Source organism: Leptonotus elevatus, chromosome 2 (assembly GCF_054856555.1).
Source record: "Leptonotus elevatus isolate MCC_2025b chromosome 2, RoL_Lele_1.0, whole genome shotgun sequence".
NCBI lineage: Eukaryota > Metazoa > Chordata > Actinopteri > Syngnathiformes > Syngnathidae > Leptonotus > Leptonotus elevatus.
The window spans coordinates 12,667,424-12,682,221 of record NC_141240.1 but is presented as its reverse complement, the minus strand read 5'-3'; the positions used below and the strand labels follow the sequence as shown (position 1 = coordinate 12,682,221).

At 38.6% G+C, this 14,798-nt stretch overlaps 1 protein-coding gene across 2 annotated transcripts in view; it reads left to right on the top strand.

Moving 5' to 3' along the window:
• Positions 1 to 115: 115 nt before the first annotated feature.
• The window catches only part of LOC147178465 (myelin transcription factor 1-like), a 93,280-nt gene continuing 78,597 nt past the window's right edge, over positions 116 to 14,798 (top strand). For both annotated transcript variants that reach the window (XM_086068267.1, XM_086068266.1), the window contains exons 1-3: positions 116 to 195; positions 840 to 912; positions 1,896 to 1,993. In XM_086068267.1, coding sequence (XP_085924393.1) covers positions 1,900 to 1,993 — 94 coding nt within the window. In that variant the 5' untranslated portion in view covers positions 116 to 195; positions 840 to 912; positions 1,896 to 1,899. The remainder of the gene's footprint in view (positions 196 to 839; positions 913 to 1,895; positions 1,994 to 14,798) is intronic.

Below are 14,798 nucleotides of genomic sequence, written 5' to 3'. Positions count from 1 at the left end.
CGGTTGGTGGGCGGGGCGAACAGGTGCAGCACAGGCAGCCAATGGGAGACCGCGAGGGAGGGTCCAGGATGGCGTTATAAACACGCAGAAAACAGAGAAACGTTATAGAAACTTTGTTGTTGTCAAACTTCTTTGGTCCGCGTTCAGAATACTTAACCGGCTACCGTGTTGAGTATGGGTGACTTTTACAATCAGGTAGGGATCACAAACTTTGATTAACAAAAGTCGCGGACAAAAATAACGTTGTTTATTATATATATATACATCAAGTTAATCCATTCGTTAGAGAAGCTAAGAGCAAAATCGAAATTATATAGCTTTATATTAGAGCTGAGACACAGTGATAAAAGCCCCCCAAACACTGAAAGAAAAATAGAACCACATTTATTGGTCAAATAAATCACAAGCCATAAATCAAAACGTTTCTTCTGCATTTTGGACAATTGGTTTAAGTACTTCTCGTTTTTTTCTTTTCTTTTTTTTCCAGGCAAATGCTGCGTTTAAATTTTCTGTCCACACGAGGGCAGACTTTCTTTGTTATCCATGAAACCAGTTGAGCTACACATTGTTTACTGTAAATAAACTTTTAGCGGTTCATTACCTACCTGCCTTCAGATAGTAGGCAGTTTAGAAAGCAAGGTAACCATTACCAACCAATCAGCCAACAACAGACCAACTTTCTTTCCACTTTAAAATAATGTAAAACATCAATGACTTGACAAGAACTTGACTTATTCAAATGCAGGCAAATGGACATATTCGGTTGTGGCTTTCAAGTTGTTTTCGCGTGTCAGTCTGTACAGTATTTGAATTGCAGGTGCTCTCTACTGTGTGTTTAGGAAAATCACTGCAGATCCCCCACCTGTCTTCACATATTCCAGTAGCCAACAAACATCAACTGGCAAAATACAGGTGAGCTTGGGACAATTTATCTTATTCATCTTTTTGTATTGACCTGTATTAATTTAGCTGGGCTGGGAATATATGCTTATTGCTTTTGTGCAATATTCTCACAAAGAATAGAGCCATTCACTTTCTGGATGCGCCATACCAGAGTGGTTTTCAAGGGATAAAGAAATCATTTGAACTTTGTCTTAAGCAGATCTTGTGATTTTTTGTTGTTGTGATAAGATGTGAAGTGGCCACTTTAGAGAAAATAGGAGATGGCTGAGAGGAGATGCATCAATACAGTCACACAACAGAACAATGATGAACTCTGTGTGACTGTAAAGAGCTTGGGGCGCACACACAAACATTTGTATTTATTTTTTTACCAAACAGCACTGCATTGACTTTCAACTTTTTGCTGCTGGACTAGCTCTCATAGAAGATTGGATTCCAATCATATTTAATACTTTAGGTTTCTAGAGTATACAGAAGAGGCGAGGTGTTTTAATAAGTTTGCATGATATTAAGTGTATGATGTGTTTTTCCATGGCACATGCTCAGTGTAGTTTAGGCCCCGAGCTATATTTTGTTTTGCTTTCCCTTTCTGCTAAATGGACAGTATTATGGCTTGACTGTCTTAGTGGCACCAAAACCACTCCGGTAGCATTTTTATTTATTTATTTATTTTTAAAAAACACAAACCTATTTGATATGTGGCTCATATCATTTGGTGGTTGTGTAGTACTTTCAAAACACACTGAAGAAAAGTTGTGGAGAACTTTAAGAGCAGAAGTCAGGATATAATTTGTTTGATGTGATCGCTAATCTGAAGCTTTTTAAATGTGAAGGTAAGTTTCTGTCTTCATGTTATGCAAATAAATGTTACACAATATACAATATTAAATATGTGCTGTGTTAAGATATGATCCAACACGGTTGCGAATGAATAGATAACTATAGTCCAACATTTACTTTGCAAGAGAATTTCATTTTTGTTTCTTCTTCAGGCACATGGTGATGTTTGAAGTAAGCGGGTCACCAATAACTGTTTTCACACAATTTCACTGTGACCATGCCATGGAAGATTCTGTATTCGCTGAAAAAGGTAAGAAGCCAATGCTACTGGATGATGGAAAATGTCTTTTCTTTGAGAGCTTAGTTTTAGTTTGTAACACTCTGCCAAGGCAACAGAGTGGGGGATGCGGTAAGGCTCGACATTCAGGTCACTGTGTTTGCATGTTGTCCTTATGCTTTTCTCCCGATTCGCTGGTTTCCTCCCACGTTCCAAAAACATGCGTGTTAGGCTGGGATAGGCTTACAGCACATCTGTGAAAGATGAAAGAAAGAAAGAAAGAAAGAAAGAAATAAATAAATAAATAAATAAATAAATAAATAATCTTTTCGTATAGCAGGACACAGATTCACCTATAGTGCATTCACATACTACATACACACAGTACAGCACTATGTAACTTGAATGGGTCTGAAATGTGGAAAAAAATAAATTATGTCGTAGACCATTACCAGATTTCCACCTACATCACAAGTCTTCAATTTTATGAGAACCAAAAATTGGCGTTCAACACAACTTATGATCAAAGTGAGGCAGCCAAACACTTGTGACTGAATGTCGTATCAGGGTCATTCCGATGAAAACTGATTACAATAGCAGCGGCACTGTCACCGTATAGTATGTCATACATTATGGTGAGTTGAGTTGGATCAGCTTAGTTTGACTTAAATTGGCACACTAGTCCAGTGTGAAAGGGGATTTGTATTTCTTTATACTACATAGGGGCTTTTGTAAGTCATAGTCACCAATTCTGAAAGCTTTTGGAAAATTTCCATGCATGTGAAGTTTAGCTGGGAAATTTTGGGACACTTTCTATAAAAATAATTAGTGAAAATTAGTTTGTTTTTTAATATGTCATAGTTTGTAAACACTGTATATAATTGTAAAACAAAAATATGAATATTTAATTGAATAAACACAGCACCTTGAACTTGTTGACCCTTTGCAACATTTCAGGCTTCAAACATAAAGGACACAAATTTTGATTTGATTTGATTAGATTTTTTATTTTTTTTTACAAATCAACACCAAGTGTGACACAATTAGAAATTTATGCAACATTATTCACCTCCTTTCCTATCAGTGCAGTCTCAAATTTTGGAAGAAGTCTGCAAAAGACCTGAGACTTCTACAAAATATTAACTCAAGTGGTGCAAAATATTTTCACGTTCTACTTCTCAGTTTTTTATTTGTTAAACAAACGTTTAAAATTTCTTATAATTTCGCTCCACTTCATCTTTGTGTCCCACTTGGTGTTGATTATTCACCAAAACATCCCATTTTATATCTTTGTTTGAAGCCTAAAATGTGGCAAATACTTTCACAAGGGACTGTATTTCCTACAATTACACCTCCCCCCAACAGCATATTAGTTCCAAGTCATAGACCAACCAGGTTTATTATAGTTTTGGAATTTTTCATTTTTGTTGGATTTTATTTCGTTTTGGTTTTTAATTTAGTTAGTTTTAATTGGTTTTCAAGGTGGTTCTGTTAGTTTTTATTAGTTTTAGTTATTTCATAAATGCTTAGTTTTAGTTAAGTTTTAGTTAGTTTCAGAATTAGTTTTAGTTAAAAAAAAAAGTGTACTACTTTGCGCAATATTTAAAAAACACCATGGGAGCAACGTCATCTGAAGGTGCTTTTCTATTGGCTGTTGCTAGATGACGTCACTTTTGTGTGACACACTTTCAAATGTCCTTATTGCGGTTAATATCAAAATAAATCTCCTTAAAATCACAGGCTCATGCATTAAATTTATTACCAAACACTAAAACAAAGGACATTTTTGCTATAATTATAGTTAGTTTTAGTTAGATTTGTAAACATAAAATGTAGTTTCAGTTAGTTTTCGTTTTTTAAAAAGCATTTTCATTTTTATTTTATTTTGTTAACAAAATTGTTTTTTGAATTTTAGTTGTAGTTTTTTTCGTTAGTTTTTGATAACTAAAAAAAACCTTGCGACTAACTTTCAAATTAATTCCTTTTTTCAGCTTAGTCTTATCAATTCTTAATTATTCCCATGGAAAGATTCTGCTTTTGAACTCCCTGCTACATCTGTACAGTTACTTAATGAATAGCACAGCTCCAACTGCATGGTATACACGTGAATGGGACCAAAGCCACACTACCAATGAAAAATAATGGAAAAGTGGCATCTCGGAGGAATAGGTGCATTGATTGGATGTATAATGTAAGGTCTGACTGGCACCTGCATCTGAACAGCTGTGATTTCTCTCTGATTAGACTTCAAATTGCAATTATTTTCTGTATCAATAGCACACGTTAACGAGACCATTTTTTTGCCAGGAACCCAATCGACATGCACTGTTCAAGGTTTAGTATGAAAATCTGTGCTTGTTTCTCCAGAAGGCTGAGTTGATCACGGTGCAGGGCAACAGCTGCGCTACAAATCAGAGCCCATTTACTGGTGACAGAGTCATTAAAGCCTGCTCATCTCATAAAACACAATGCACATGGTCAAATACCACTCACTCCATTCACACTCGTAACTCAGTCTACTGGGCACACACTCACAGATCCCATTACCATTGCACACAATCCCTCACAAAGTTAAACTGAGCATGCAAACTAGAATGGGCTTAAGGATGATAATAATGGTAATGTCACAGAGGTAAAGATGTATATTTGCTGCATAACAGCAGTGATATACAGTGTCACACTGTGTGTAATTATTGCTTTGCGATGCATTTACGCAAAACACATATGCAATATACTGCCCCTGTATGCAAGTATATAGAGGGGGTCCCATTATTTTCCATACATAGGAAAAAACTTTTTTTTTTTTTTTTAAATGAAATACACATATACAGTATAATATACTCTACTTGACTACCATTGTTTTGAAAATGCATTTCAAAGCGTGTCTTTCACTGCTAAAAACACATATTAGCACAGCTGGAGTTTTGCTTGTAATCGTGTTGGTGATGGGTTCGTTGAGATGATTTATGCTTGGTATCTTTTCCTCATACACCTTGGCCTTCAAATGCCCCCCAAATATAAAAAACAAGTGGAAGGAGATCTGTGTATCTGGGAGGCCACTCACGATATCCAATCCAAATATCTGGAAACGGCTGATCTAACCATTGGCCCATAAATACCACGGTGAGGTGGAAGTTGAACTGCCTTGTTGAAAGTAAACTGGGAAATTTTTGTCCTTGTTTAGTATGAATGGAAAATCTCTTCTTGCAACATGTTAAGATACATTTTGGCATTAAGATTTCCATAAAAATAAAAAAAGTCCAATAATTCTGTCACCCCATTTCCCGGTCCACACAATCAGTTTACTTGCAACTTGCTGCTGATTAACCTCATTGTATTTTTTTTGTTAAATTCGATTGCAACCCCAACAGACTATCTATCTATCTATCTATCTATCTATCTATCTATCTATCTATCTATCTATCTATCTATCTATCTATCTATCTATCTATCTATCTATCTATCTATCTATCTATCTATCTATCTATCTATCTATTTATCTGTGGCTGCAGTCCCATGTGAAGTCAGCAGATGTCACTGTTTCAAAGAATTTAGTTACTCAGGGTTAAAAAAAAAAAGTGTGACAGTATTATATTGCACAGCACTATACATTCAAATAGTTGCATGAATGTGTGTGCTTTACTTTGAAGGCAGATAGGTACCTTTAAACGTAACCCTAAAAAATAATAGCTGTGGTTTTGGGGGTGGGGGAGGAGCTTGGTGTTGCCAGTAAAATTGTAATCTTTTTCCATATCTGAACAACATTTTTGCTGAACTGATTTCCAGCCCGCACACGATTAAGTTTCAAATGAATTCCCATTACCTGCTCTCGGCCGTCGTCTTCTCCTCGCTGCTCATTTATAGTTATTAGCCGCACAGTATTTCCACTCATGTGTGCTGCACCTTGTTGACTTTAGCCTCATTAGAAGGCCAAATGAATATGACAAGTTGTGACATTAGACCACAGCTGGAACGAATGTGCCAGCCACTCACTCTCCAGCATAGATAATTTTTCTCGCCTCGCTTTCCACTCACACATTGATTCGATGCTCACTTATTTTACGGCTAAGGGTTTGATTTGTTTGCGGCAATATTGGAAATGTAGATGGGTATGTGTTTTGAATTGGATTGCACGCTTTGATGCTGAGATAGATTGTAAACTGTGATTTTATTAAATCCTTCATTAGGATTCATCAGCAAGATTGAATCAGAGAAAGGTCACTGTGCAGATGCGCCCCCACCTTTTTGCTCCATCTCCCCTTATGTATACCCTCCTCCCGTAGCTCCCTTGTTTACCCCCACCCCCGCTTCCACTTCCACGCTACAGCAGAGTGGACTGCATGGCTCTCAAACATCATTTCTCCCTCATGCTCTCTTGAGCTCTCTCTTCCCTCGGTGGCCCTTGCCTGAAACACATTTGCGATGAAATCGGGGAGAAATGATCATCATGGGCCTGCGAGAGAAACACAAGGTGAAAGTGACATTAGCGTCCCCCAACAACCACCTCCTCACAGTCACAGAGGCTGGCGCCAGTGGGACGCTGGTGCCACAAATCATTTGTATACTCTCATTTCTGCAAGCGGCCCGTGATGTTGCTTACTGCTTAGCGAGCAGATGACTTTCCGAAAGAGGAGAGAATTGGAAGAGATGGGGAGACGAGGAAACCGAAAGGGGGGCTGATGAGCGTGAGGATGAGGGGAGGTGTGGCAATTTGCCGGCGTGAGGAGTTGGATCTGAAATTGAGGGGGAAAATGTGTGCACCATATGTCAAGTTCTACAAAAGAGACAGTCAATGTGTGCCTATACTGTGAGTGCATTGGCACATCTCAGTTTCAGAATGGAGCGTTTTGTGTTTGTTATTAAATAACCTTGGCCATTGTCTACACCACTGCTATTATCATTGCACCCCCCACCCCCAATACAAGGAAATTGGAAATGTGGTGCACATATTGTCAGCCGCAGTTTGGTCATCTTTGTCTCCCTTGCATGTACAAGCACATGCACCCTTCCCCCATCCCTGCCCAGTGTGAAACATCATGATCCTTCTGGTACACTGAATATATTCTTCATGCAGGCTGAGCATTGGTCCGTGCAGGTGAACATGTGACACAGTATGAAAAGATTGTTATTTCACCTCCACACACACACACTCACCTGAATCACCATGCTCATAAAACAGCCATAATCATACCTATAACCGCATGCAGGCATACATGCACACATACATGCACACCACATGCATCCACCCCCATGTGCATTTAGATGCACACGCATTTTCACGTGAACATAAATATATGCGCATACACAGACAAATGCATACAAACATACTGTGTTTTTCCATACAAATGTACTTTGATCCCACTGTAAACACACACTCGCACACATAAACATGTACAAGGTTGGTTTTGAGTAAATATAGAGCAGACACACTTTGGCACAGTGACCTGCAGAGGAACCCACACACTTTGCCTGCTAGTTCCACAGGGCTTTGTGTTTTCAGGAAATCCATGAAGTATTCATGGTCCAGTCACAGGGATCTGTAAAGCATGCAGGATATTAGAAACCGCTACACAGCGTGGAAGTGGAAGTGCATTGCAAGCAGCAGCAGCTCAGTGGGACACTTGAAGTGTTAAGCAATGCATGCTGAATTTTGCTGAACATATTTCCTGAAATCCTTTTGTTCTATTTACGTTACTATTTTTAGTTCCTTGTATCTGTAGGCTAGACTGGGGTTAAATGTGTCCATGTGTGTTCCTGTTTTGTTGGCATTTGTGTGTGGGGGTCGGTTCCTTTTCATGCTCGGCTGCCTTTGAGAAATAAGTCCTTTTTTCGTCATTATCTGAATGCCTTCTGAGAGTTGACTGTCTTGAGCACACGTACACACGCACGCACACACAATGCTGAATGTGACCCACATTTATTAGATCTAGCCCTGCAGGGCCTCCAGGGAGTTCCACGGGTGGGGTGTCCCCATCAGGGTGCATCACGGCTGGCGCTTGATTCGGACATTTGTAACCTATGAACGTATGAACTGTGGAGTTAGGGTCCATCCTTAAGTTGACTGGATTGATTGCAACCGCCAGGTTAAACCTTTCTTTTCCAGTTGTGATGGATCTTACTGCCGCTGAGATGAAGAGATTAACTCATTCACTGCCATTGACGGCTATAGACGTCAAAAATCATTTGAACTATTCATATTAGTGTTTTTTATTTATTTAGTTATTTCCATTTTTGTTAACAAGAGTATGAAAACCTAGGAAAAAAATTCTTGCACATTTAGAACAGATATAAAATTTGTGATTAATCGTGATTTAACTATTGAAGTCATGCAATTAATTACAATTAAAATGTTTAATCGCCTGACTGGAAAAAAAAGATTATTAAAAAAATGTCTAGGTTTTCATACTCTTGTTAACAAAAGTGGAAAAAAATGTTAAACTAATAGAAATAGTTGAAATTAATTTTTGACGTTTATAGGCGTCCATGGCAGTGAATGAGTTAATAAGGGATGGAAGTGACGTGATGGATAGCCTATACAGGCCCACAGCATTATGAGATGATACTAATCTTGCTATGCTGGGAACATTCTGGTTATTGAAGCTATTTTTGTTTACATTAAATTATGAATATTAGACAAAAGATTAAGAGTTCATATTTATTTCCTGGTACTTACATCTGGCTCTGATACACAACATATTTGTAGTAAAACACCAAACATTTTTGGTGAAGAAGCGATTGAAACAGACTTTATATTGATTAAAATTAGGAATACTTTATATTTCGTTGCAAATCATCCGCTTGCACTTGCTGCATTACGCTCATGCTCATTGACATCCCAAAATTTTGTAGGGGGCCAGGGGCCGCTGGAGATAGAGTCTAGGTATGTCTAGGCCTCATCAAGTATTCCATAAAAAGGATTCAAGTATTTAACAAATATAAGTACAACTAATCCAATCTTCTCAGATCTTTCTTAATAATAATTCAGAACATTAAATTAATAGTTCTTCAGAAGGTGAGTGTTGACCTGGTCCTCTCGCTCCTCTCCCTTGTACTTTGCACACTCCTCAGCATGTCTCGTTGAGGAATGTCATCTGATTTCTTGACCACGGCAATTTTCTCTCTGCATTCAATACAAGTTGGGGTGCCCCTGTGCTCAACAAAAAAACTTTCAGTCTTCTATTTTATGTATTTGTTTTGTAATTGGCTGTTTTTATCGCCAACATTTCAGCTTTCTTTGTGTATTACATCATTAATGAAGCCTGTCCCAGAAAAAGCCATCCTGAGTTTGGCAGTCTCTAAACTCTGTAAAGGTTCAACTAGATCTCATCCATACATTTGACTTTGCCCTAGATATTTTTAGGTTTGTCTCTGTACACTTTTTGGAAAATTCCAGCCTGGATTTCCTATTCTTTTTGCTTGTTATGTTTAGTTAGCATCTTCTGGTGTAGACATTTTAATTTTATTCATGAAGTCCTCTGCAAACAGTAATTTGTGATAACACTCCTGCCTGCTGGACGTTGTTGCTGATGTCACAAACAGTCATTTTAGACTTCCTATACAGCTCTCAAAATCTTTCTGTTGTCAAATGCTTTCCTTCATCTACCCCTGTCACGTAGTGAGCACCAGTTATTATTATTATAATTTTTTTAGGGCTTCCCAAATGGTTTGTACTGGACAAGCCCAAATGTTTATGAAATGTCTAAGATTTTCTTTCTTCTCTCTTTTTAAATTGCAGCTTGCACTCAAAAACTGATAGGATTCAAAGTTCAAACGGAATTGTATCAGATCCAGATATAAATACCAAGCAATAAAAACTGAAACGGTGTTCTCTTACCTCATACAGTATTCATCTCCAAAAAGTCCAATGTTTTTTTGTCTACAGAAAAATAAAACAATACAAAACTTGTTAGCGCTTGCATGAGGTGGAGGACCCAAATGCAGGAAATCAAAAACAACGCATTTGTTTTCTAAAAGAACCGAAAACAAACAAGTTACTTGGGTTCTCTAAACACAAAATTAACAAAAGTAAAAAATAAAAAATGTAATAAGAAGATACAAAGTATTGCAAAATAATCACTCGGAAAGTGTGACTAGATTCAACCTGATTAGGACAATGGACCGACCAGGACAGACAGAAACCAGAAAACTTAAATACATGGCTCAGGGAGCTGATTGGTAAACACAACTGACCGGGTTGACAAGTACAATGCGTGTTCATATATTTGTGAAATAGTTGTAAGTATCCTATAGGGCTATTATTCATAGTGTGATTTTTGAGTGGAATTTTGTGCAGCGGGCAAGGGATCTGCATGAAAAGCAGTCAGCAGCCGAGGCAAGCAAGGAATTACAGTACGCAACACTATACAGTATATTTCAGAAAATAACTACAGTGCAAAATCATATTGTGTACAACAAGGTGCATAATATAACTAGTGTCATTACTAAGAAAACAAACAATTTAGTACTTGTGTGTCACACAGATGTTTTGTCTGGCAACAGAGCACCCCTTGTGCCAAACTGCAAACTTTTCATTCAAGGTAGAGTATAGGCACTTTCATAGCTTAGTATATAGTCTTCCTTTATCTGAACAGGTGGGCAAAGTTTTGTGTTGTAACTCACGAACGGGGATGACTTTGAATGCACGGAGGGTGTGATTTTAGTAGACAGACCGAGTTCTTTTGCCGCTGTGCCCTTCAACCTTCATGAATAATTCTGCGGTGCTGCTTTACACTGCTGTCGTAGTTGTTGTTGTCGGCTGTGGTATCACTTCTGTCTGAGCGAGGTGGCGGGGACAGAGGACTCCTTACACTTCAGTCCCTTTTGCACTTCCTTTCATTCAGAGGCACAGGAAGCAGCAGGAAGAGAAAGAGAAGGGAAGTCGTGTCTGTCTGTCTGGCATAAAGGCCTGTTTGTGCCCTTGCGCTGGTTTGTAGCGAGAAGAAGACAGGAAAGCAGGGAGCAACCAAACTCTATTGCACCGCAGAAAAGACCTTTTAACCTTTCATTTACTATGTGCAAAGTTAAAGCAACACACAAACGCTGACAAAGGCACACTAATGACACGATTTACACTCTGAGCATTTGATTCAACATGCACACAAAAATACAAAGTATATCACTAGTATTGGGCCAAAATCGTCACTTTTCAGGAGACCCCAAAAACGATGTTTGTTCAACCATTAACATGATATCGTCAAAGAGATCAAGTCATTTGCAACACTTTAGAATGGTCAATTATTTGTAGTGAATAAATAAATAACACCCACAAGTGTTGACTGACCAATAGTATATAGGTTTGTGGGGGGGAAAAACACCTATTTTTTTTGCCAATTTGTGACGTGAGGTTTTTCAGCCCGGCACCAGCTATATACACACAAATGCATTATTGCAGTTGCTGTTGAATTAATACTTGCAAAAGGTCTGCATCATCAGTTAATCAGATGGGTTCAAAATGTGTCCAAAATTGTACATCAAAATACACGATAGATAGTTAGTTAAACTTGATTCTTAATATAAAATTTCAGGACAAAAGCGGCTTTTCTCGCACAGCATTTTGGTCAGTTCTGTTCTTCCACCTTTTTTTTGAACATTTTTGTTCCTTCAAAACAAGGTCTTTGAATGAGTGACGTGTGGAAGAACCTGTGATACCTGACCTCGATTTTATCAAATATCATTGAGAAGAAGTAGAACAGAAATGATGAGCCAGGCCCTCAGTATAAGTACTTCTTTTTTTTTGTGGCCACAACATTTTATCCAAACTTACCTTTTTGGTTCTTGGTGGGAGGATAATAGCGCACAGCTGGTCGCATTCATGAGCCATAATGTCAGTGTTTCCTTTTTTCATCTCTGTTATGATTATGCCAAGCTCAGGCTTCATCACTTTTTTTTCATGACGGTCGCTATGTCAGCTTAGCAGACACGGTATCATTAAATTGTTCTGTGTCTTGGACCAAGCAAATTGCCACACTACGGGTCTGACATCAACCAGACCCTGCACATCAAAATTGCTGTTAGATTAACACTCAGTGTAAGAGCCATTTCTGTTAACTTGTTTATTTGTTGAACCTCCCACCACTTGGGGGAGCAGTGGTGCCCATTTGCCCTTGCCTGAGACTCTTTAATCAGTGGGATGATGAGCCTCAGGTGTAACCAGTGGAAGAAGAAAAACAGTTTTAGACCGTGGTCGGTGGCGTGGTGGGGGTGATCGTGTTGTGTCTGGTCATTATGGACTCACGTTCTCGGTCCAAGTGGAAACAAAATTGAAACGGAATTGTGAAGTCGAAACTGGAGTGAGTCTGCGTCATTGAACCAGGCATCAAAACAGCAACCCACAGGTAACCATGGTGACCCGTTTTGATTGGCATGTGGGTCACTACACTCAGAATGTTAAATCTGACTCTGAAGTAGAAAAAGACCATTACAGCCAACTTTTGTTCATATTATGTAATCTTGATGAAATTGTCCATTTTGTTACTTATATTTTTCTTGACTTAATCAATGTCCCTCACTTAGATTCGCCGCACCGCTCTGCCTCCCCCCTCACATCCACTTGCACTCCTCTTCCCCTGAACAATCATCCTCTCCCTCACTGCCACCCCAGTTCTTCCCATCATCTCTATCTTCTCCATCTTTCTGTGCACTTTGCCTTGCATCCTCTGCTATTTCCCATAACTCTGTTTTACACTCAACCCCCATTCCACCCTCCCCCTCTATTCTCTTCGTCAATTTCCCCGGTGGACTCTTACAGTAAACTGCCTTGCGTAATTTATATGCAGACCTTATTTTTCAAATGGATGTGGTGGAGGACAGAGGGATAGTAGAAAGATAGCACAAAGGGAAAGGGCTTGGGTTGAATCGATTATCGCAAGTATTGAAAAGACTCAGTGGCACAAAGACTACTCTGGCCTGGTCCAAGGTTTTCAGCTGAAGAGATAGTAACATATTACCTGGAATTCTTCTCCAAACAATACTAGTAAAAATGATAATTATTAACACTCACTGTATATAGTAATTTTCAGGACACCCAAAGCCATTTTCCAAGTGTACGAGTATTTTCAGTTGTTAAAAGTTGAGTTGCACAGTCAGGTAGTGTGTGGGATTAGGTTGTGGAGGGATTTGTAGGTCATGATAGGATTTTGGTGTGGATTCTCTAAAATGCTGGGGTAATGTTAAAACTGAAATGAATTGACCACTCACTACTTTTATTGAAATACTCTCAATGGAGCTGTGTGTATGTTTGTGTGAGTCTCTAACATGGCCACTCTTAAGGACTTGCATGCAGCAATAACTAAGATAAGGGCAGGAAAAATCCCCTTGGACACAAGCCACCTCACGTTTGGTTAATAAGAAATAATTTAATGCAAGTAATGAGTTTGTGATCATTACTGCAAAATTCTCAAAATGGCCCCATTCCATGTAACATTTAATCATATTTTGAAAGTGAAAGTTGAAGTTTACTATAGGGGATAATAATCAAGAAGAGAATTAGGAATTTAATTATTGTTTGTACGGGAAATATCCAGACCGTATAAAAGTTGGAAAGCTCCATAGAATATAATTAAAACGTGATGTTATGTGTGATGACGGACCACAGTTTATGTGGAGCCCCCACAAAGCAATAACTGGTTATGAGTGAGAGAGAAAAAAGAAGCAAATTAGCAGCCAGTAGACAACGAACAAGCACCGCGATGACCTTGATCTTAGCAAGCTCATCAGAAGGCCTGCTGTTCTGAGAAAGTAGATCGAATAATAGTAAAAAGTGTGCGTATAGGCAGTACACGATAACAACACATACCAGTTTGTCTTCCTTCCATTTTTACTTCAGTTAAACACAAAATAGAATCAGTCTTCTTTCATGAAGAATGCATAAATCAGTGAATAATTACTGTTGATATGCTGAAATCAGCGTATTTGGACAATTTTAAATAAAAAATAGCTCCAAATAATTACTCGATTATTAAAATAGTGATAATCGATTACTTGTCGAATACCTCTACTGTGACATGTAGTAGATTACAGCTCTTGTATGTCTAACAAATTGTGCATTGGTTTTAATCTCGACTCCATAGGTATGAACATGAATGTGAATGGTTCTTTGTCTTTATGTGCCCTGCAATTAACTGACAAACAGTCCAGAGTGATGCCCCTCCACCACCACCCTAAGTCAAAAAGGAATGGACGGAAGTAGTGCGTTCAATTTTCTTCTGCACATTAACATCCATGTCACAGAGTTTTTGTGTGTGCCTTGTTTAAAGTGGCGCTAATTCATATCCCATGCAATCAGACTGTTGAGGTGGCTATAATCGTAAATAGACGCAGTGTCTTTGTCTTTTAACAGTAAGTTACTAGATGTGTTACTGGAAGTGCATTGCGCATACCAAAAGACCAAAAAGGACCTTTTACACTATGACAGCAAAAATGCCTCCTAATGGCATCATTGCATGGACATATTGGACTAATGGTATGGGGTAATACCATTCTCCTCATGTGGTATGAGTAAGCCAAAGTTCCTGTAAGTCTGCTAAAGTGTGTGTGTGTGTGCGTATAAATGTGTGTGTGTGTGTGTGTGTGCGCGCGTGCTCAACTTCAGCCCACAGTGCTAACCGCAGTTGTCCCAACGTGCCATATGGCAAAATCCTAATCTGGGTCTCATCCTACTGATATCACAGTGATTGACTTCTGTAATTGGATGCTTCTTGTCCCATTTAGGGACACAATGATATGATGTAAATGACAGGTTTAGGCTAAAAGCACAAAAAGTGTGCAACGTAAACAGATTTGTGTGTTATTCTGTCAAGAGAATTGTGATCACAGTGTCCTACTTTTTTTCATATTTTTA